Raw genomic sequence first — 24,041 nt, forward strand, 5'->3', positions numbered from 1 at the left:
AGATTAAGTGAAGACCATGACATGAAATAAGTAAGACCTACATCTCCTAGAGAAACATTTAGCATCAAATCCATCTCCATTCATCCTATCAAACAAAACTGCAACACAACTGGGTGTGTAGCATCCTGTACACGGTTGAACTAAAGCAAGGAAGGGCATGCTCTGTGCAGATACAGATGTAGCAGCAGTCTCTCAAGTATATAAATATTGGCACCTGAATATGATACGGAAAAATCCCTCAAAAGACAAAGCTACAATAAATTATTTTTTTAAAATTAAGTCACTACTGAGTTCTAGAGATCAAGTGCAAACAGCATTTTCTGTTGCAATGACATTTTAAAATCTTGTATAGTTTTAAATTTAAAGTTCCAGCTACTCAACCTGCGAACAGTGCTACCAGTGCAGTATAACACCTAAAGAGGCCAACATTGTTTAAGAAAGGTCCAAATGACAACAGCCATTGTATGGCTAAAAAACACTGGTTCATATAAAATTGCACAAAATTAAGCCCCAAACCTTTATTTTTCTGAAAATTTTAGATTACTAAAAATATAAATGCTAATAATTCTGTGTGCCCAGTTATAAAATGAATTTCATACCTGAGATCCTCTTAGTTACAGACTAAAGGCAAATAAAGAAAAAACTGCCCTGCGTTTTATTTATTAGAATCTACTGCTTCCTTCTTTGCAAACGCAAGGGGAAGCTTTTGCCTGTGATATTGCACAGAACACTTACCACTATAGGATGTTCAGTTTTCTTCCTCTTTTCAGTTAACCACAAAAATCAAGCACAGTTTTACAGAAAGGAGCCTATTTGGATGCCTTTGTGTATAGTTAGTGTCATAAGCCAAGTGATGTTTCTATTTGCTTTGGCTGACTGAGGGGGAGTAAAGGAAAAAAATGTCTACCGACAAAGAATGACCACATCTTAGCTGCTCTCAGAGAGAGCTGTCACATGGTTAGAGGAGCAGGAAATAACTTACGGTTCACTCAAAGCAGGACTAAGCAATTCTGTGGTTTCACATCTGAGCCTGTGGAGTTGCTGAAGCTGTATCTTTCAGTATACGGTTTCTTAATATAGCAGCTTACAAACTGGAGAGTCTGGTCCTCCCTGGAGAAGCAGCAATGGAGGGTGGAGCAGTGCAAGAAGCCTGAGGAATATCATACTCTGGGTTTTGCTTCCCCCCCTCTTATCCACAAAAAGTTCTCTTTTCTATAGCAACATGAACAAGGACTTTGGGCCAGTGAAGGTGAAATAGGAGAGAAACGTCTAATGGCCATAGCTCAGGCTGAAGTGCACTCTATGTATGCAGCAGCAAACAGTTGGCTGGCATAGAGACTGTCTCCTCTCCTCATCTCTTTCCTCGTGCAATGCTCTGGTAAGTTAGAAGAATACAAACTGGGTCCATCCCAGCACTAGGTATGGGAACGACTACATGTCTGATGAGAAACAAAGTTCACCAGCAAGAACAAAGCACTTGTGGAACTGAGAAGTAGCGGGGTAAGAAAGCAGAGAGAAGAATGGTGAGGAGGAGAGACACTTCTATCTGGAGATCTTTGTGCAGATTGCGCATGCACATACAGGGCTGAAGGGAGAAAGGAAGATCCTGGAAGCACTTGAGGGACAAGAGGGAAAGAGGTAATACGGGGAGAAAACCCTTTTGCTGGGACAGAAGGACAGAATATTTGTTTTAAAAAAAAAAAAAAAGAGTGTGTGTGTGTGTGTGTTAAAGAGTGCAAGGAGACCCCAATGAAAGCTGAGACACAAGATTCGGAGGACAGAAGTCACTATCTTCTGCATGACTTCAAAGCAAATCAGCAGGACTGGACTTACAAAATAAATAGCGGTTAAATTGATTCCTAAAATACCATTATCAACTATAAAGTAATCTGCTGTATAAAAGTCTTAAAGCTTTATTTTCTACATAGAAACTAAGATTCTTTTTAAGTCAATAAATTACTGCTTCTGCTATAAAATGCACTAAGAAGGTTATAAAACATCTCTTACTTTTCTTTATCCCCAATACAGAAATATATTAATACAACAAATTAATACTAATTTATTTTCTTATCCATAAATCACATACAGATAAATAGATCTCTTGTCTGTCACCTTGAGGGGGGGAAGAAAGCATTTACAATTTAATGACAAATTCCCATATTCAAATATTCTTGTTGTTCTTCAGCCTAGACAGCAAGACAAGTACTAGGCCTTGCTACTAAATACTCAAGTTTTTCTAGGAATCTGTATTTTAACTTAACCTTTCTTGCAAATAATCGCACCAAGTGCTGCCTAACTTTTAGGAAAACCATCATTGATAATACTTGAAGTAAACGCACTATTTAAAAGCGTTTGCTATCTTAGAGGCAAGAGTTATCTTTTCATAATTAAGACTTCAAATAATGTAGGACAGTTTTCTTAGCTTTTCAAAGAGGAGAAGGCCACATTTTCTTTCATTAGGTCGGTGTTTCTCAAGCTGCAGGCATAGTACCCCTGCATACAAAATATGCTTGGTGAGCAGAGAGAGGTTCCTGTATAACTCTACCGCTCTGATACTACATAGTGGCTAATTAACAAGGAGGGGGGGATAAAGGCAAAGTAACACATTCAATTTGAAGGGAAATTAGACAAATGCAGGGGAATTCTGAATTACACATAATATTCTGAAGGGGAAAATGGTGTGTGAAACCATCTTACAGAAATGGAAACACTTATGACCTTGATTAGCAAGCTTTAATGTGATCTTGCGGCTTTCAGCTAGACACTCTGGAGAACTGGAAAATACGTTAACACCGTTTCTCAGAAAACTTAAAAGAAAAAAGGATGCCTTGGAGTGAGGATTTTAAGGCTAGTCAAATAAACAGTACAGGGAAAACAGTTTCAACAAAGTGGGGATGAAGGTATGAAAGCAAGTGCCTAAGGTGAGCTGCAATCTGCAAATCGCCAATATTTTGTGGAGCTCTGCAGCACCAGTTTCCTTGCCAGCAATGATCTCCGCAGAACATGAAGTCTACAGGAACTGAGTAATTCATTTAATGAACTTCTTCCAGAATCATGTATTCTTAACACTGGCATTCTAATTTGAGATGCCTAATGTGTCACTCACTACACAAACACGAAAAGGTGTCAGGATGTATACCTTTAACTCACAGGTAGCTGAAAATACACTACTGAATTTGAAGAATTAAGCAAGTGAGCAGCTTTCTAAGGAAGTGTCACAGTGATTGTTTGCATGACATCTCTTCTTTTTCCATTTGGCCCTTATAGAACACTGCTCCTGTCACGTGAAGATCACAGCACACTTCAGGATCTTAGAATTTAACTGGAATTGTCCCTGAAGGTAACTGCATACCTACTGTGCCCATTTTATTGGTTATCCAGGCATAAACAACATGTCTGGAAGCCACAGAGTTAGCGTACCCAAGCAAATATGTTGAGAAACAAAACTATCTTGTACAGCATCTGACTGAGTCATGCCCTGGTCGAGTGGGCTGTTTAAAACCACCCATGAAGATATACTTCTAGTTCCCCTAAATCCACTTTGCATGATTTACTGTTACAAGGGAAACAAACTGACCAATAAAAGAAAAAAAAAAAGTCCCTCTGTGCCCAAGTAACACATAATGCCAACCTTTCTCAAGGAAACTATACCCTAACTTACCAATAAGCAACTCTGTCTAGTGCCCATGACACATTTTTGTTACTTCCTATGTTTTATTATCTAGGTATTAGGTCATGAAACCATAAGTCTCCTGCACTATAATATATTTTATTTCTGTACTGCAAAGATTCCTCAAGAGACAAGCCTACGAAACACACTTACTGGAAGAGAGGACACCATAAATCTTACCACGCTGCTTTAAGTGAACAGCAAACTTTCTTCAACAAACTGAGCGCTTAAAAGCTCAACAAACCCCATCTCCATTGCAGACAGCTCTGCCTATAAAAGGTCAATGAAAGAATCAAACCTTGTGTCATGTTGGTTAATGAACTACTGCAAAGTTCCTAGATGATGCTCCCTCATCATACGCAAACCACTTCAACACTTCACTCCATGCCAGCACTGAGCTAGGAGCTGACAGTGGCAGTTGCTGCCATTGCTGGCACCTGCAGCCACTACTTACCAATGATAGCAGTAAACAATTTCTTAATTCCTGCACTACTACAGACACTAACAGTAGAGCAATAAAAGTCATAAGAAGCTCTACAGAAGACAGGGAAGTTTTTTTCAGGCAGAAGTACCAGAACTCTGGTCATAGTTTGCATGTACCAGAAGTACCAGAACTCCATAGACAGAAGAGATTCAAGATCTAAAGTTAGAAAATTCTCCATTATCACCTTTTTACCCTGAAATTGCACAGTATAAAATAGATCTTGTACACTCTACTTGCTACAAATTGGGCTTATACTAAACCCTTGAGAACTCCAGAAGAAACATTCATAGAGGAAACGTTATAGTGACAACATTCAAATAGATATTTATGATTAGATAATGCAGAGATGTCACATCAATTCTCCTTTAAAGAAGAAACAAAGTAGAGTCTTTCCATTTACACATTTGCGTGAAATAGTAAACTCAATCTTTATCTTTTAACAAGAAGCTACCTCTTCCTTAGGAGTTCTCCTAAACAAATGGTATCTGGACATCTTGGAGGAAATCTTGTAGTCAAAACATGACTGTTCATCTGAGTCTTACAACTTCACGCTCTTCTAAATTCCTCCACCTGATTCTTAGCTGTGAAGAGCTGATAAGTTACAACACAACTGCTTGTGACTACAAATTGTTTTCATCCTGTTGCGTCTGTACCCTATAGGATTCCACAGCACGTTATCAGGAGCATGAGTGGCATACTTGACCAGCTGATTAACCACAGAGACGCTAGGAGACTTTTGACACCTGACTATCTCCAAAACACAGAAGAGATCTACAAAGTAGCTCAGAAGAGAATGCAAGAGCACTGAAGTCTTAATGGAATGAGGTACTTGTTCCAGGCCTATTTACTAGATCACCTTCTGTTTGGCAACACGTAATTCATAAGTAACATACACAGGGACTGAAATTTGTAGCAGGACTCACCTTGCATGTCAAGACACAAGTTTATGTGTCTAGCACATGAGCTACAAGCATGGTCAGGAGAGATGTAACCACTACAGTCACTGAAACAAAGACAGAAATTCAGCTGATAATTGTAAGTTTCTAACTTAATGTAAGTTGAATAGGAGATTTAGATAAGTCAGTGATGTCTACTGACAATGGTGGGATTCTAACACCTAAATTTCTGTCTCTTACTCCTGAACCAAATATCACACTTTGCAAATTGATGCTTTGTCTCAAATACATACAGCTACAAGATGCAATGCCTTGTAGAGTGTTCACATGCGGTCTCAAAACATTTCTCACCCATGGGCAAATAATCTGCTTACAGCATAGTGCACTACCTTAGCTGAATAGCAAGCTGTGAGGAAAACAAGCACGAGGAACACTTGATGATAAGTAACCCTACTGTAGATACATGGAGGCAGTTTGAAGACAATGGCTAAACCACTTGCTCTGAAGAGTCCGATCTGACCCGTTCCTGTGAAAATCAGTTTTGTAGGCACAGGTTTGGTTCAGAGGAACTGTCAAAAACCAATGTAATTCCCTCTAGGGAAGATTATTGCTGACAAGTTGTTTAGGGAAGTGACTCCAGTGGATACTACTGAGACAAATGAAAATGTTATACATGTCTTTTGATAGACCAGAACAGACCTCAAAAGAAATCCAGGCATAACTCTCAATATTATTCTGTTCCACAAGACCCTATCCTTTACACTTTGTCTTATCCCTCTGCATCTCATTTAAAAACACATGCAAAGATGAGATAACCACCACTGAACTGATGACTCAGTTCTCCCTATCTATTCACAAGAACTCCTTTTCAAACTACAATCTCAACCTATTTTGGATGCGCAGCCTGCAGCATAAACTCAAACTGGAGAGCCCCAACAGTTCTCAGCCACACGAAGTTGTCCATTACTCAGATCTGTAGTCCACCTTCAAGTCTTAGTTCATACTGTTTTCACACATACAAGAAATCTTGCAAGCCCTTCCTTGACAAAAGCTTTAACTCTTATCAATTAAGAGCTACAACTGCCATACAGGTTTTTATTTTGTTTTATCTCAACTATTACTGTAATTTGTCCTTTGGCTCTGACATACAACCTTATTCTGGTCACATGCACTTTAAAGCAGCCAAAACAGTTTTCTTAGTTTAGTGCTGTGTCACTTATCTTTTTGCATTCTTTACCAGTTCCTGTTTACCATATCAACCATAGACAGATCTTATAAATAACAACCTATTCCTAGCATTACTCATTACACTTTATCCAAGTGTTGAGACGCACTTTTAAGCAGTATAAAATATCCATACTCCATTACCTACTTCTAATGTTATCAAGTGCACACTTCTCATGTTGTCTTTCCTAAGGCCTCTCACACGTACAGAATTATTTCTACAGAATAAAATAGCTTTTATTAGTCAGTGACATTACTGACCAAAATTAATCATGTAAATTATAAAAGTACCTTCTTTTTTAAAAATTATTAATGGGGGCATCAGGAGGATGGGGCCAGGCTCTTTTCAGCGGTGCCCAGCAACAGGACGAGAGGCAACTGGCACAAACTTGAACATAGGAAGTTCCACCTAAACATGAGAAGGAACTTCTTTACTTTGAGGGTGGCAGAGCAGTGGAACAGGCTGCCCAGAGAGGTGGTGGGAGTCTCTGTCTCTGGAGACATTCAAAACCTGCCTGGACGCGTTCCTGTGCAACCTGCTGTAGGTGACCCTGCTCTGGCCGGGGGGTTGGACTAGATGATCTCCAGAGGTCCCTTCTAAGCCTACCATTCTGTGATTTGATTTTCCTTACAAAACTCATTCCTTAGGACAAAACTAAAGTGACTGATTTATAACTAAACAAACTTAAGAAAAATTTCCAAGTTTGGCATAACCATGAAAATATTTCATTAATATGCACAAAACTAATCTCATGGCTCACCTTACATAATGATAAGAAGTAGTTATTGAAAAATTTCATATCTGACCTAGACAGCAAACGTCACGTACCCAAATGAAAACTGGTTACATGCCTACGCAACAATGAAAGTCCTAAAGAGCTACCTTATCCTGAATACCTACTGCAAGTAGTCCTACATTTGGATTCGTATTTCAACCAAATTAACTATAGTGCAGCTTTGACTATTAGCCAGTGGCTTGGTTTTGAAAATCTCATCTGTCATGGGCAAAGGTATTTTAATTGCTCATAGATCCCGATAAGCATTTTACAGCTCAGCAAGCAGGGGCAAAAAAAAAGGGAGTAAAAAAAAATATCACTTTCTGGATGTACATTTGTCTGCTAGTCAACGAGATTCTCAAATTATCAGTAGTCCAGAAAATGGTATCAGCTTCCGCAGCACACACATAGTGGTGGCTCTCCACCACTTCCCCCACTCACCGGTAATCTTTGTGTTTACCAGTCATCATTACTTAAGATGCCATTGAAGTTATGTCAGTATTGGAGTTCATAGGTTGCGAGTACTCAATCAAAATTAAGCTACTTGATAAATTCCTTTGCTTTTCCTTAGAACAAAAAAAATCAAGTAGCTGAATGCTCAATGTTATTTCAAAGTAGCTGCCTTGTTATCAGTGAAACACAAAGGAAAGAGTGCTGAAATATATCAGGTCCAGAATGCCACATGCTTTCTTAACTAAGCCCCTCAGGACTGATACCAGCACTACGCCCTCCGTAAGAGCACTAAGTCTCAATTGTTCCTCTGGCAATCACTTCACAATAACGTAAACACAAGGTCAAGTCAAACATAACCTAAAATTGTGTCCATATGGCAGATGCGCATCACGCTCATACCCGTGCTCCACACTGACAGAAACACCACCTGTAGCAGCCAGGTAGCACAGACGATCCATCTGATGGGAAAGCAAGCTTGTAGCATCCTATGAAACTCACAGGAAGTTCCTTTCTTAAAAAGTAGCATTTACATTCTGAAGTTTCACTAATGAATAATTTAAAGATGGTTATTACAAGATCAAATATTATGTACATTACATCAAAAAGGCATTTATCAGCATAGCATGCCAACACTGAGCCACGCTAGAATGTCATAAGTATCAAGGGTCCTACTGGGCTGTGACAGACCGACACTGTGGATTCAAGTTAGACAGTCCAAGCTGTTACCATCTCCTGGCGCCCATTCCACTTCTCCGATACACATGGCCCTCCAAGGGACAGAGATGTTTGATCTGCTCATGAATTAGTTTCTGAATTGTCACCATTTTTGGCTCATGCCACAGTAAGCTAAAAAGACCCTGGTTAAGTATCTCTAGAGCATCAACACTCAAGTCCTCAAGATTGAGCAGAGACCCTCAATTATAATAAGATGAGTCTATGCTTAACCTAGAGAGCATATAGGGCTGGGGGGAAAGGGGAGGAGAATGGGCCACAATTAGAAGAAACTGAATTGGAAAAGTCACCCGAGATTCAGGAAAACCACAAGAATGTGTAGTTTCAAGGAAAATACAACGCAAGTCATGTCTATGAAGTTAACAACCTGTCACAAATAGCATGACACCCAGATACTGTGAAGATATTTACCTCCAAAGCCTGCTTTCAACATGCTATTTATGCAGAAAAGTTGAGAACTTGAGTAGGTGAGTGTTACAGCCAAGCATAACAAAAACTAAAAGTGTGTTCACTTGACAAGAAAATCAAAGTTGTAGAAAAACAAACTGGAAGTCAACTTACACGCACAAATTCATGCACTATTTTTAAAATTTAGAGAAATTTTCTATTGTTTTTGCAAAGAAGCTAAACATACAGAATGTGTGCTTAAAAGTAGTTCAATTAATTGAAGGCTTTTTTAACAAATCTATTATTTTTTAAAAAAACATGCTTTACGGTCACACCTTCTGATCCACTTGACTTCGTTACTGTGACAGCATCTCATTTAACCCACCCCAATGTAAATATCACCTACTTCCTGTTCAGTTACTACATCTTATGCTTTCCTTGCAACAGTCAGTTTGATCAACAATGCTATTTCAAAGTCCAAAGACTTATGTGGAACCATTATGACTGCACAGATATCCTGCTCTAAATCACAATTTTAAGTTCACGGAACACTCTTCACAGTGTTACAGCAAGGTGCACAGTGCCTGACATTAGTATGCTAGACACAAAGCATCAGAAATCAGCCAGGTGACATAATTTTCAACAGCTTCCAAATATTTGTGTTTTGGTTTTGATTTTTGGGTTTTTTTAAAAAGCAGCTTTTTCTTCTCCATTTTTATTTCAAAAATATCATTTTTTTTCTAAAGGCTGCTTCTTTTCTAAATAAAGTGGTTAACTGTTTTAATAGTTTCGTATTAACATGCAAGAAGATACTCTGAAAATGAAGAACTTGCTGATATACTTGGTAACGCATTTACTACAAGGCTTTTTCTTTTAACCATTATGTTGCCTCTATATATATAGATGTGATGTGTGTATATATATATATCTGTACAGGAAACGATGCAGTATTTGAGTCACATCTGAGCACATGAATCTGCTGCTTAGGCTAAGAGAAGTACAGACTAAATCCAAGGCAGGCCTACGACCCTTCCCACAACTCCATCAACGCTGCTCTGCTGTACCACAGGTGCACCTGGGGCTCCTCCCAGCCTCCCCGGGCAATTGGACCTTTTCCCCCCATCCCCGCGGCTGCTCCCTGGCTGCCCAGCTCCCCCCGCAGCGCAGGGGTCGGCTGCAGGGCAGGGCTGAGCCCCGCCGGGAGCTCGGCACCGATGGTCACGGGGAGGGGGCGCGGAAGGACAGAGCCCACCCCGGCGCCCTCGGAGCCGTCCCGGTGCGCCGGGCTCCAGCGCAGGGCCCGAGGCCGGGCCCGCCGGCCGAGGGGCCCCACCACCCGCGCTGCGGGCCGCGGCCGCCGCCATTCATCGCCCCCGGCACCCCCGCTCCGCTCCGGGCGAGGCGGGCGGAGAGCGAGGCCTGCGGAGGCCGCCCCCCTCTCCCGGCCGTCGGGACGGCTGAAACTTCCGCAGCCCTCAACTTCCCGGCACCCCGGCCAGCCTGTCCTCACACGCCCCCCGGCCGCCCCGGCCCCCCGCGCCCCGGGGTGGCGACGGGCTCGGGTTCCCCGGCCCGGGAGCGCCGCGGGCCGCCCCCTCCTCCCCTCCCCAGGACTCACCACGCATTTCTTGCCGAGGAAGCTGAAGAGGCTCTCGTTCTCCTGCGGGGTGAGCAGCAGGGAGCCCACGTTGGTGACCCGCCGCGGCTGCGGGGGCTGCTGCTGCGGGTTGCCGCTCATGGCCGGGGCCGGCCCGGCGCTGCCCTCGCCGCCCTGCGACTGTTGGCGCCCGCGGCCCCCTCCGCCTCCTCCTCCGCTGCCGCCGCGGCCTCACAGCAGCCGCATCGCGGAGCCTCCCTCTGCGGGCCGGGGAAGGAGGGACGGAGGTGGAGAGGGGCGGCGGGGCCTCGGCCAGCTGCCGGCGGCCCGGGGAAGGGGGGGTGGGCAGGCGCGGCGGTGCCGCTCCGCGCCGGCGGCCGATGGCACCCGCCCCTCCGAGCGGTGCTAAACTTCCAACTCCGGCCCGGCCCCGGCGGCCGCACGATCCAACATGGCAGCGGGGGCGGGCGAGACCACAGAGCGCGGCAGACAGAGGGGGGGAGAGCCCGGCGAGCGCGCCGCCGCCGCGACCATGCGCCGTGTGGTGGTAGGGGGGCGCCTCCTTCCGCTCCCGCCCCGCCGGGCCGCGCCGCGCCCTCCCTCGCAGTACCTGCCGGGCCGGCGGCTGCTGGAGGAGGAGGAGGAAAAAAAAGAGGAAGAAGAAGAGGAAGGAGCGGTCGCCACTGTTCCCGCCGGATGGGGCCCGGCGGGATGCGGGGAGCGGCGCGGCGCTGCCCCCGGAGGCCGTGGGAATCGGCGGGGAAGGGTGTGAGGGGGAGCGCGGCCCGGTGGGCGCTGCGGGAGAGGGGCCGTGAGGCGGCCGGGCCCGAGGGGCGAGTCACCCGGAGCGCCAGGAGCTCCCGAAATCCGTTAAGCGGCACTATTGCCATGACTGGCTAGGCGGAGAATGGATTGAGAGCAGCCCTGGCGAGAAGGTCTTGGGGGTGTTGGTTGATGAGAAGCTCAACAGGACCCATCAGTGTGCACTCACAGCCCAGAAAGCCAACCGCATCCTGGGCCGCATCAAAAGAACCCTGGCCAGCAGGACGAGGGAGGTGATTCTGCCCCTCTACTCCACTCTGGTGAGACCCCACCTGGAGTACTGTGTCCAGCTCCAGTGTCCCCAACATAAGAAGGACGTTGACCTGTTGGAGCGAGTCCAGAGGAGGCCACAAAGATGATCAGAGGGCAGGAGCACCTCTCCCGTGAGAACAGGCTGAGAGAGTTAGGGTTGTTCAGCCTGGAGAAGAGAAGGCTCCAGGGAGACCTTATAGCAGCATGCCGGTAGCTAAAGGGGGCCTACAGGAAAGATGGGGAGGCATCTTTATCAGGGAGTATAGCAATAGGACAAGGGGTAATGGTTTTAAATTGAAAGAGGGTGGATTTAGATTAGATATCAGGAAGAAATTCTTTACTGTGAGGGTGGTGAGACACTGGCACAGGTTGCCCACAGGGAAGTTGTGGCTCCCCCATCCCTGGAAGTGTTCAAGGCCAGGCTGGATGGGGCTTTGAGCGACCTGGTCTAGTGGGAGGTGTCCCTGCCTATGGCACAGGGGTTGGAACTAGATCTTTAATGTGCCTTCCAACCCAAACCATTCTATGATTCTGTGACTGACACAGGTTACCGAGCAAGTGCGTGGGGGTGCCAGGCCTCACGCAGGGATTCAGGGACAAGGGAACGAGGGTGTGTTGGAAGCCCTTAAATTTTTAGTGAAACCTGATTTAATTTGTAACTCAAAAATCATTTCACCTTTTGTGACAGGAAGGAGAGTGTTTGCTCATGGTTTGCCATATAAATTGTGTGATTCCCTGCCATGTTGCGTGGGGCGGGTAGTTCATGCAGTCCTAGTGGTGCGGAGGCGATGGTCCCTGGCTGTGTCACCCAGGGAGGCAGATGTGGGGGTGTCAGCCATGGCACTGCCTGATGCAGGCTGCTAAACTTTGAGGTGAAATACTTAAAAATAGTAGTAGGTACTTAAGGCTCTCTGGGGGTCAGCTGCTGAAGAGAAATTGCGTATACAACCAGCAGCTCCCCCTGCTTCTCTCCATGTGACAGCAACTAGCTGGGATGGAGGCTGAAGACCTTTCAGAGCCTGAAGATTCAGAGCACAGCTGCCTTATGCCCAGCCTGGCTTTCAGCTACACAAAAGACATGCTCAGGCTTCTTGCGTGCAGAGGTGAAAAACAGATGTCAAAGTGAGCACCTTGCTAGTTTTCTTAATGTTTTTAGGTGGAGAATGTGTTGGCTTCACATCCTCTGATAAATTCATTGTCCATCTGGAAGGTGCTAAAGCAATCCCCCCATGGTGATTTACTTTTTATTGTAGCAAAGAACTGAAGAAGCACAGGAGGAGAACCTGTGAACACAAGTCTTTGTATGAAGCTGTACTGACTTCTCTTCATATCTTCCAAAAGATCAGGCAGGAACAGATGGCAACCCCGTCTGCTCTGCTTATAGGCCCCTTTCCCTGTACTTAAGAGCCTGTAACTGTGTCCAAAAGTGTAAGGAAGGGGGAATATGGTGGAAAATCCTGAGCTTCCAGCATAAAAAGAATTTAAACTACATGCATATACAGGACTCTGCAATCCGCAGATCTTGCAGAAGTGGCTTGGGCCTTTGCTATAAAGGAAAAACAGTAGGCACCAGTGCTTCCGAAGTACTGTTCAGCAGTCCTAGGTTCTTCAGTTTTTATTCCTGTGTTAAGTATGTGCATATTTTAATGGAAGAGGAAATATTTTAGCTAAAGAATATTGGCAGTATTTCACTCGTTGAAAATGTATGTAAAAAGATAAAACACATGGAAGCACTTTACAAGACACTTGATATTTTTGGTGGGTTTTTATTTTTTTATTTCGTAAACAATTATTTTATAGCCAAAACCGTTTCAAGGAAATTTACATGCCTCTCTTGATGGCCACAGTGTAAATAGCTAAAAATATAGTGCACCTTCAATGGGTACATGCTGGTACTGTCCTCACCTCTCTGACCACTTATGTTCCTTAATTTTTTTCTTATTTCTGTTAACGTTTACTATATGTTCCTTGTTGCGTAGATCTTGCCATTCAAAGAGAGTTCTGGGTGTTATGCATGATACGTTTTGCTTTGTACTGTTCTCCTCAGACCAGCTGGCTGGTAGCTATTTGTAAAGGCCCTTTAACCTTCAGGCTGTATTGTTAGGATTTTGTTTGCTTTTTTAATAGGGGTAGGCAGGAAAGGGAAGAAAAAAGGACTATTTTCAGACCCTGTGTTTCATTAATTATGCAAAAGCTGTTTCTGTTTTTGTGTCATGGCAAAGCAGCAAGTCCTGAAGGGAAATGGAAATATCAGTATCTGGTGATGAGTCCAAGGGACCCACTGAAAAATAGATTTTTGCCTTTGATTTACGTTTGTAGGAATATCGGCAAAAAGCTGCTATTCCTGCATAAAGCAGACAATTTCAAGTGAAGTTCTCTCAAGGAAAGCACCAACTAGAATTACCTGTATATATTTTGAAGAAATTGCAGTGCTCTTTCTGATCTCTCTTGGGGAAATTGCCGTCATTTATCCAAGGCTTTCCTCTGAATTTCTCACTGTAGTCCTTAGGGTTCAAGCTGTGTCACCCACTGCTGATGTCTGTAAGCTTTATGGGAAGCTGCTCTTCTGTACTTTTCCATTTCAGGATACCAGCTTGTAGCATCAAGGTACTGAAATACATTGGAAATGACATAACGTGTATCAATACAAGCAAGTGTAATGATTTTAAAGATTTCTATTTCAAATACTATTTAATAAACAGTTTTTATTATCCTCGTCAGTCTTATCTTTGACAGGAAAGATGTATCTCTGAATTTTGTCTTTAAATGTGGACCTCTACAGTAATTTTTCGTACTTTCATACTTTGAGTTTCAGAGTTTAAATATTCACACAATTTCAGAAATAACATTGTGCAATTGAAGGTAGAATAAAAAGGCAAGGAAAACTTTCTACTTAAAGTTCACTTTTCGAGCTCTATGAATCATATTTTAAAGGTTTTATCAAAGTCTGAATTATCTAAACACAAGAAGACGTTAGTTCTCTGAGGATTTATTATTTTTTTTTTAAGCAGTGTCACTGCATTTCCCAAATCTTGATTTCATCCCGGTGCTGAATTTAGGTCACGTAGTTTGGTTTTCTTATTTTCCATAAGATGAAGAGACAGTCAGTTACACCAAAGAACACACAGGCTTAAAGGAAAACATGCCCCTCTGGAAAAAAATTCCCACCGTCTCTGTTCCATCTCTTGTTATTCTCAGTGACAAGTGGAGCAGCCTGGGACAAGTGCAACCCTCGCTGCAACGACCGCATACGCATGGCTGGGGGAGACGAGGAGCGAGAGTGTATGATTGCTGTCACCGCACGGGAGGGCAACCCAAGGACGAGCAAAAGGGGAGGAAGGGCTTGTTTCCCTCGGCACCCTTTTTGGTTGGGCATGTAGGAAATGCCTGCATGCCTCCACTGACTGCAAAACCGCTTGTGGTAACTGAAAAAGGGAACTGTCTTTGTGGTTAGATGTGGGGTTGGAGCCGTGATGACAAAAGTTCTTTTTTTTAAGTAAACCATGTTGTTTTTCTCAACAGAGACCTCATCGAAGAGGACTGAATTTGCATTGTTAGTGAATCGATAGCAAATAACCTATTCGTTATTTTAATGACAAGAGCTTCATTCACTTCTACTCTCTGTGCACTGAACCTTTAAACGTTTAGGAATCCCAGCCTGTTCTGGAGGTAACTGAATCATCTATTAAGTTACGGCTCATTTCAGATTCACTCACTGCATTTCCTTTCTCACAGAGATTTTATGTTATCTGTTTTCAGCAGATGATAGTCTGGAAGAAAGAGGATCTGGAGTCTATGGTGGTTTTTTTCTCTATATTGAATTTATATCCTGTAGATTTCAATTACAGAAGGACATGAATTAGCAACAGAAGTTGACAGGTTTTATTTTAGTCAGTCAGGAGAGCCTCTGCTGATTCCAGATGGATGTGGAAGTGTAGTGTCAGTAGGAAGAACCCTCTCCTTTTGTGGGTCAGCCGTGCAGCAGTGTCCTCACCACGAGAGTGAGCAGGCTGGAGCCTGAGAACCTACGCTGTGGAACAATAAGTTCTTTCATTTCTTGCACAAATGCCATCCTGGGTGCCAGCTAGAACTTTTTCTCTCCCAGTAGTGCCTGTTACACGTCTTCCTGTTTGCCGTATCTTTTCTAGCTCTTTTTTTTGACCTCAGACTGTTTACTTGAAGGAAAGTCATTTGTTCCCTTCCATATTGCTCAGCAAAGGATAACATTGATTTTGCTTTGGATGTAGAATTGCACTTTGAATATGCTGGGGTATGATATGGGCAATTCTGTTTTAACTTTGAAATCAGTTATGGGGAGATCTAGCTCTTTTCAAGAGCTTCTTTTCATGAGCTCCTCTACAATTCCTTTGTGGCCTGAAGTGTATCACTTCAGACTGTATCACTCTCCTGTTCAGGACTGTGAAGAAGGCGGATCAAACAACATACTGGAATGTGAGGCATCGTCTCTCTCCTCTTAATATTTATTTAGTGATTATTGCCTGCAGTAACTGTGGAACAGTTCTGTAGCTGCTCTGCAAATTAGAGGAAAACGTTTTTCTTTCCGCAGCTCAGCTAGCATCTAGCCTTGCATCAAAGCTCATCTTCAAAATTGTATAGCGCAGGGTTTGTTGAAACACTCTTTTTATTCTCTTTGCTTGCTTTATACCTCACTGGGGGTGTGACTTTTGAGTTTTACACCCAGCAATAACCATGAGTGAAGTAAATAAGTTCGTTTTGATTTATCCACAGGTACTAAAAGGGACTTTTATTCCTTCCTCTATGTTCCCTGACAGTTTTTAAATTCAATGTAATGAAATCTCCCTTCATCCATTAATCAGCCACCATAAAGCTCAAAAACTTCACCAGTTAAAAAAAGAAAAACACGTTCTTTCCTTACTGCGATCTGCAAATCCGTTGTTAGAGCACATTTCCTTAACAACAGAAATCTTGCTCGGGCTTTGAAATGTCAGTTCTTGTTTGCAGCGTGACTGACCTCCCACCTCCTCAGCGTGGTTCTGACCAGGAAGCCTCCTCCTCCCTGAGCGGAGGGAGCAGAGGCAAGGGCATTCCGAATCCACGTTTTATTACTGCACCCGCTAAGTACGATGTACATACTTGCCCTCTTAAGAGCTGGTTTGAGATCAGTAGTTTATTTCCAATAGGTCAATGAACAGCTGGCAAATATGTAATGCAACTCAGCAACGACAGCGATTTGGATTATGATGGATGACTTAATAACTCTCATGTAATTTTTCTTTCTTTTTTTTTTTCCTTTTAATTCTGTATCTGGTATATACAACCCTAAGGAACAGGCAAGACCCACACCATGCTTCTTGTTGGGGTTGTGCTGGAGCTCACACAACCAGATCATTACTGCAGCCCTGTGGTGTGTCAGGGCTGGCCGTGTCCTGCCAGTCCTGTTTTGCTGCTGCTGGTGCCCTCCAGGAGGCCAAAGAGCGAGATCCCATCAAAGGTCAGCCTTCATCTGGCAGATGCGTCCAGACCCGGGGCTTCTCTGTTGCATCAGACTCTCTCTGGTGCATTGGTACTTCTTTAATCGTCTCGCCTCTGTGTGGTTTTGCTAGTTGATGCAAATATTTAGGGGGAAAAAAAGAAAAAGTGTAGTCTTTGTGCATCAGTGTTGTTGAAAGTGTATGGCTCCACCTCATAAAGCAAGACTGAGAATGTGCGTATCTTGATCAGCCTGATTTTTGTGTTGAGGGAGTTTACTGACATCAGCTCCAGGCCAACTAGAGCCACTGGTGTGGTAAACTATATTGTTTTTGTAGGAAAAAGAGAATATGCTAACAAATCTAGAAGTTTAACAAATGTATGCAGTAGGAGCTTTAACAAATATGAACAACATGAAATTGAACTTGCTGCAAACTGGCTTGAGCAGATGGATGAAAACCATCTATTTTATTTTTTTTTCAAAACTGTACGTGCAGTCAGTTGATTGTTGCTTATGCATATTATGCGTCAACAAGAAGTCTGTCCGGTTGTTTTAATCTCAGAGATAAGTAAGTCTAAAAGTAAATCTTTGGTTTTGATTGTGTCCTAGTAAGTAAAGATAACCAAATTTTCTTAAGACCTTAGGAATATCTAGAATTTATCACAGACAGCCTAGTTATTTTAATTGGTATTTTCCTGGCTACCCTATTATTACTTCCAATTGAGGACTCTTCCCATGGTATGTTAAGATGGCACATACAAATGATATCAGTGCTGTAGGTGGATATCTACTTTGCTCGTGCGCATCAGCTCAACCTGAAGGGAAGAAGTTGTCCTGTGAGAACTAACCTAGCTGATTTTTTTCCTCTCCAACTAAAATACTGCTGTACGTGTAGCGTAGCAATGCCTGAGCCCTCGCACAGATTTGGTGCCCAGGTGCCTTGTAAACACGTATGAGAACCCAGCAGCTGATCCAGAGGGAGGTGACGTTAAACTTGGAGAACATCCACAGGAGTCCGCCTCCTAAAACTTACCATCCTTGAATAAATATTGATTCTGTGTGCTACAACCTGAAGTAGAGAAATTTAATTAAATTCCTTGAAGTAGTTTTCTTTCTATACTTTTTTGTGACAAAGAAATTTTGGAAGATGTGTAACTTTTTTTTTTTTTGGTAGATGTTGTCCTTCAAGCCTACCATCACATGTGTTAGAGGTACAGATAGATATAGATACATATATTTATCTCAGCTTCAGACCTCCCATTTTTCAGATGACAGAATATTTTTATGGATTTTAAGAGGGCCAAAACTTATTTTATTTGAACTTTAGACTTGGTTTTGCAGTGTTTGCTGCAATGGCATAACATCCAATGTTGACCTGCTTTGGTTTCTTGGCCTTGAATTTTCTCGTATCTATTTAAAAGACAAAACCAAAGATCTTCATTTAAAATACTCTCACAATAGTTACAGTACAGCAAGTTGCTGTTCAAAAACTAGAAACCTACAGCAGAGTTAATAAGGCTTTCTGGGAAAATTCTTGCTACTGCTATAGCAGCTCTTTCACAGAGGTCATGGCGGGGAGCCAGAGGAGGTTGGTAGACAGCGAGGCAACCAGAAAAGAACAAGTTTGTCAGCATGTACAGCTGATTACCGTGAGAATAATTTTCCATAAGCATAGCCTGCAGAGTGTTTGCTTAAGGAGGGAGGGGGAGGGAGGGTTAATTTTTCACTAAATTTCCTAAAAGCTAAGCCGTTTTTTAACTGTGGCAGAAAGTAATTTTTTCAAATCGGCTGGAATAAGTCTCAGTATGATTTTTGTACTGTTTTAATACTACCTACACATTGCAGTAGGATGAGGTATGATAATTCAGTATAGATAGACAATATAGAATTATTCTCATAATGATACATTATGACAATTATTTTGCATAGTGATTTTGATTTCTATTAGCTGCAGTGATCAGTTCAGAACAAGAAAACATGAGAAATATTGTTAGTGTCAGAAAAGACGGCCTTTAGTTATTATGTTCTCCTGCTTGTGAATGCCATCTAGATTGCCAAGATGTCACCATCGGAAATAAATTCACCTTCTTTTCTAGGTTGCTCATGGTTGTAACCGTAGTGTAACTCTGTGGGAATATGGGTGGTCTTATAAATTTTATGGTGCTCTGTAACCCAAAATCTCTAACCAAGTATAACTGGATGATAGTTCCAGTCTCCAAAGCAGGTTTAGGTGTGTTCAACTGCCGCACTGTATGTAGACGTCTCCTTTCTCTGGCTACCTCTGCGTGCAAGGTCAGGGCTGAAAGAGGGTATTGTACAGGCCCGTGTCATATGGAGACTTCCTTCGCACTGAAATAATCCGGTGTTAGCTGCTTGCCTAAGGAATGGTGTAAAGCAGATGCACTGGAATAAACACATGAACTCTGCACTTTGAAAAGAGGAGACAGAAATCAATCCATATTTACACTGAAAAAAATGTTGTTGACGAAATTATAACCCACTCAATTTTTAATATCGTCCTTGACTGTACAGAATGTTTGCCAAAGTCTCTATGATCGTGTGTGGTTTATTTCAAATATGATGCAATCCATAACCTGCAGCCTGCTTAATTTTGCAATATGAGCTGTCTTTATCCATTATTTATTGTCTTCGGATATGAGGCGGATCAGAATGTTAGACAGAAAGAGCACAGTGGCTTTGAGGATGAGTCATAGGAATGAGATGGAATTCGGTAGTAGAAAGCGCTGTGCTTAAGTGTCTGGGTTGAGAACGACCGAGGGGGAGGCTCGGGAGTGGTTGGGAGCCGCCCTGGGAACGTGGCCTCGGAAAGGTGAATGCAAGTCCCGGGGGCTTTGGGGAGAGGTTCCCACTAAAGCCAGGGAGGTGTCAGTGCCCTTGTGCAAGGCCCTGACGCACCTCGTCAGAAATAACGTGTGTGATTCTCTCTGCCCCTTTTCTGGAAGATGAATTTAGACTGGAACAGGTTCAGAGGAAAGACAAGGTGTCCGGGAGAATAGGAAAGAGGAGATGAGGTATCATGGCAAAACAAAAACACAGAAGACCTGAGAAAAGATATAACTATTTAAATTTAGTTAACTTCCTGATCATTGAATAGATACAATTTCTGCTGAATAGATATAATTTCTGTGCATACATGTAATTTCTAAACAATCCACAATGACTGCATCCTCCTTTATCAGGTAATGTGAGGGACTTTATGAAGAACACATCAGAGAAGAAATATCTTTTTTTAAAGGAAAGGGCAACACTGATTCCAGAAAAAAGTTTAGAAATTAATAATGGATACATTTCAACAGAAATTCACAAATTCTTTGTTGTGAGGATAGTCTGTAACGTGTCTCCATCAGGATTAAGTGGGGGTAAAAAGTCGAACTGCTTTTAAGCTGGAGCTGAAGACATTTATCGAAGTGATTCTATAAAGCGTTGCTTTTAACACTGAACAACAGGACTCAATAATTCAGAAAATCCCTTTAGTTTTTCTGTTCATATTGTCTTTTAGGTATCTTACCATTGAAATAGCAATAATAAAACCAGTCACTGCTATGGAAGGAATTCAGAATACTTCCGTCTTAAGTTGTATAAAAATAATAAATTATTTGGGGTCTGTTGGAGAACAGTAGCTTCTAAACAAATCTGTAAAATCTTAATTTAAGTCTCTGTTTAGTCTGCAGTGGTGACGTTGCTCTGAATAGAAAATACATGATAAAATATGTCTTGTCAAAAAGCTTTTTCATTCTATTTAGCACTTTCCAATAATAGACAATCTCTACCGCCTTTAATAAAAAATAATAAAACTGCTGAAGCCGGAACTGATTGCTGATTAGTTTAAAATAAAAAAGTTTATAGCCTCTCTTTACAGTGTACTGCTCACTCTCTGTATCAAGGGCTTAAATAAAGTCTCTCTGGGAGGAAGTTTCCATTCTGAGTCATAAGCGTTGGATTGACAACCTTTACAGAAATTCAAATGCAATCCTATTAAACAATACACTTCTATAAATGCTGAAGGATAGATTTCTTTCACTGGGTGCGGGGGCACTAAGCTGCGGTATCTGGGAGAACAGCTTGTGGAGAATTTGTGTAGCTACGACAAGCAATAAGGCTGGGAGCTGCCGGGCTGGATCACCTCTAGCATCCCATCAGGAGGACGGGCTATCTAATGGTACAGGACCCACCAGCCTGCAGCAATTATCTAAATGGTGTTTGCCCACAGGAGCAAAGCAGCAGCCACATAAAGAAAAAATTGTTGGGTTTTCTTTCAATATCCCATTAGAGCTGGATATTGTTCTTGCAAGCATCATTTGAAACAAGTATGTCAATAAAATGCAAATAACTATCACAATACTTCCTGGCGTGTATTTGAAATGTACAAAATTTAGAAAAATAATTTCCTCTAAACTTACTTTGTGGATTCATCAGTATTTGCTGTGTCTCCCTTAACTATCAGTTTGGCTTCATTTTGAGTTCACTCTCCCGTGACTGCAGAATTTGGCCACAGGTTTTACCCTTATAACCTCTGGCTAACCTATAAGTAAAAAATGTAAGTGTGCTAAAAATTATTAAAAAATGCAGACACTACTCTTATCACAGCAAAATAAGATATGCATAGGGGAAATTCATTATTCCAATATTAAAAATTATTTAGCGAATGTAAAGGCCAGCCAACCCACTCAGGATGCTGAGCATACACACTGAGGAGAAAACTAGACAGATCACAGATGATGTTGAAAAGATGCAAAGGAAGAATGCTGAAATAAAAGGAGATGGGAAGATGCTGGGCAGCTTTCTGGAACAGCAGAGAAGACACCACCAGCGGGATGGGAGCGTGTGAGATTCCTGTTCTGACTGAATCCCAGCACTCAGAAGTGCCAGCGCACGATCGCGCCTCTGTGAAGCTGCCCCTAGTCGCTGGCTGGGCTGGTGGTGAAGTCTTTTGACATAGACCCTCCTTGATGATGGGCAATTCTCAGTGCAGTTCTCAAAGCCTACACAGATACGTGAGCCTAAAAACCACCACTCCCAACATAATCCCTTCTGCTGGTCACGCACACAATGCTGTGCAAGTCATTTCTTGTTTTCGCCCTTCTGCTATCACAACCTCTCGATCACTTAAGATACGGCACTGGTGTTACCTTCCTGGGGAAGGGCATCTCAAGGTGATTGCAAGCTACATGTGTGGACGCAAACCCTGTATGGCTCGGCACTGTGCTTATCAGGAGAGAGGAGTTCCCAAAGAGAAATGCAGTGAGGCCCCGCCGCTACTAGAGAATACTACTATCAACGCTTTCTTGTAGCAATAATTTTGTTCACCGTCTCCACTTCTACGTGTTATTTCTTCTTTGTTAATTTGAAGGAAACAGTTGCTTACTGTTAGTGTTCGGCTGGTCTAACTTCATCTTCTCCCTCAAATTCAACCGTAGTAATAAAAGTCCGAAGTTTGTGTTTCACTGTACTTGTTTTTCACTGATGAAACTGAATAGCTAAAGTTATGCCAGAAGTTTTAACAAGCAAACAAACAAAACTCAATAAACAATCTACACAAGTGAGTTGTGTTTCAACACACGCTTCTGAGCCAGCAGAGATTTAAAATATTTGAAACCAAGTCAGCTGTTGACCAATGCAGTCCATAAAGTTAATCAGCCGTAATATACTCTCTAAAGATTAGGAGTACTTTTGTGCCAGGGGGTAACCCCTCTGCCCCCTGCAAAACAGGCACTTTAGAAGTCTGTAACGCATCAGTACTTCACATCTCAAGATAGCCCACAATCCCGAAAGCAGCATGCTCATTTACAGTTGGTTTCATTGAAATTGCCATGTATTGCAGATGGGAGCATTCGTGCATGTATATGTTTGTGCGTGTTTATATATTCATATGTATTAGTACATATATCATCACTGATTTTTCTCGTCCTGCACTGCTGTTCCAACAGGGATGCATCCTGGCCACTTCAGTCAAGGAAAACTCTCACCAGAGAAGAACCATTTGCCTTCAACAAGCTTGAAGACCATCATTTGTCTTTGGCCTTTCCAATGCATATTATATACTGGAACTTTTGTACCAGCTGAGGCTATAACTGAACTTTCAATGCAGCAGTACTGTCTGGGTGGTGTTTTAAAGCCCAAGTCCCTTAGGACAAGCAGGGCTTCCAAGAAGTTAAAGCTTTTTCTTAGAAAGCTTTGAATAAATCTGCTTCCTCACATGGATTTTTGAAGTTGCCGCTGGTCATCCAAGATAATATGAATCCAAAATCATGTGAAAAACCTTCTGCTCTCAAAGCGCTTGTGTGTTTGTGGGTTTTGTAAGCAGCTGTAAATGTAAACTTCCTCCTATGGTAAACATTTACAATGAATCAGAGAGATCTGTAGTGGGTGCGAGTTGAGCTCAGAAGATGCATGAGAATTTAAACGCTCTGCGAACCTGACTGGTTGTCCAGTGTGTAGGCTTATCTGCAGAGAGGTAGATGAGATTTTCACTAATGAAAGGTGTCGGAACAATCCTGGAGCCCCAAACATCCATAACGCAACCCTTGTGTATTCTCTTTTCAGCTACTGCCTGTTTAAAGACTTAAAATCCTGAACTGTTCTATCAAAACCCTTTTTGATATATTACTGAAAAGACTTCTGCCTCTCTTGAGCTCCATGGCAGGCAGTGAAGGTATGGAGACCTGATAATAAATATTAAGATTTTTAAATATGTGATTACTGAATGAAGAAATTCCAAATTCTCCTGCTTTGGTTGGGTCTTATGTTACTATCTGAATGATAAATAAATCTTTGATTGATAAATCTTGATGATGATAAAGCTGGATAAATCCTTTGATGTCTTCCATTTCATAACAATAACGTTATTTCCAGCTCTTTCTAATGCTCCCTCATTCTGACCTGTCACAAATGCTGGAAAAGAAACTATATTAAGGTGTTGCCCATTTGAATACAGGCAGTTTAAGCAAGTGCAGAGAACACAACAATTAGCATGGCAATCAGTATGACGAATGATGGTGACCAAGCTTTCTGTAATTATAAAACTGGCTCTAGGTTCTCTCAGTCTGACTCCAAATATTGTTTAAACTGATGAGGCAAAATTCAAAGTTTAGAGGATTTTACCATTTTCTTTGTTCTGCAATGATGGGCTGCAAATGACAGAAGAGATTTGGGGAAATGTTCCAGCTGCATCACGCTCACCGTAGGGTGCGGGATGCTTCAGGAACAGCTTCTGCTCTCAGTGACATTTTCAGCCCAAGAAACACCACCAGAGATGAAAAGGTGGGTGGAGTGGCT

At 42.5% G+C, this 24,041-nt stretch overlaps 1 protein-coding gene across 2 annotated transcripts in view; it reads right to left on the reverse strand.

Moving 5' to 3' along the window:
• WASL (WASP like actin nucleation promoting factor) overlaps nt 1–10,706 on the reverse strand; it is a 51,152-nt gene extending 40,446 nt beyond the window's left edge. The window contains exon 1 of one of the 2 annotated variants that reach the window (XM_063323297.1): nt 10,241–10,706. In XM_063323297.1, coding sequence (XP_063179367.1) covers nt 10,241–10,360 — 120 coding nt within the window. In that variant the 5' untranslated portion in view covers nt 10,361–10,706. The remainder of the gene's footprint in view (nt 1–10,240) is intronic. The other variant, XM_063323298.1, reaches the window with a different exon arrangement.
• Between the last annotated feature and the right edge of the window lie 13,335 nt (nt 10,707–24,041).

This window comes from Chroicocephalus ridibundus, chromosome 1 (assembly GCF_963924245.1).
Source record: "Chroicocephalus ridibundus chromosome 1, bChrRid1.1, whole genome shotgun sequence".
NCBI lineage: Eukaryota > Metazoa > Chordata > Aves > Charadriiformes > Laridae > Chroicocephalus > Chroicocephalus ridibundus.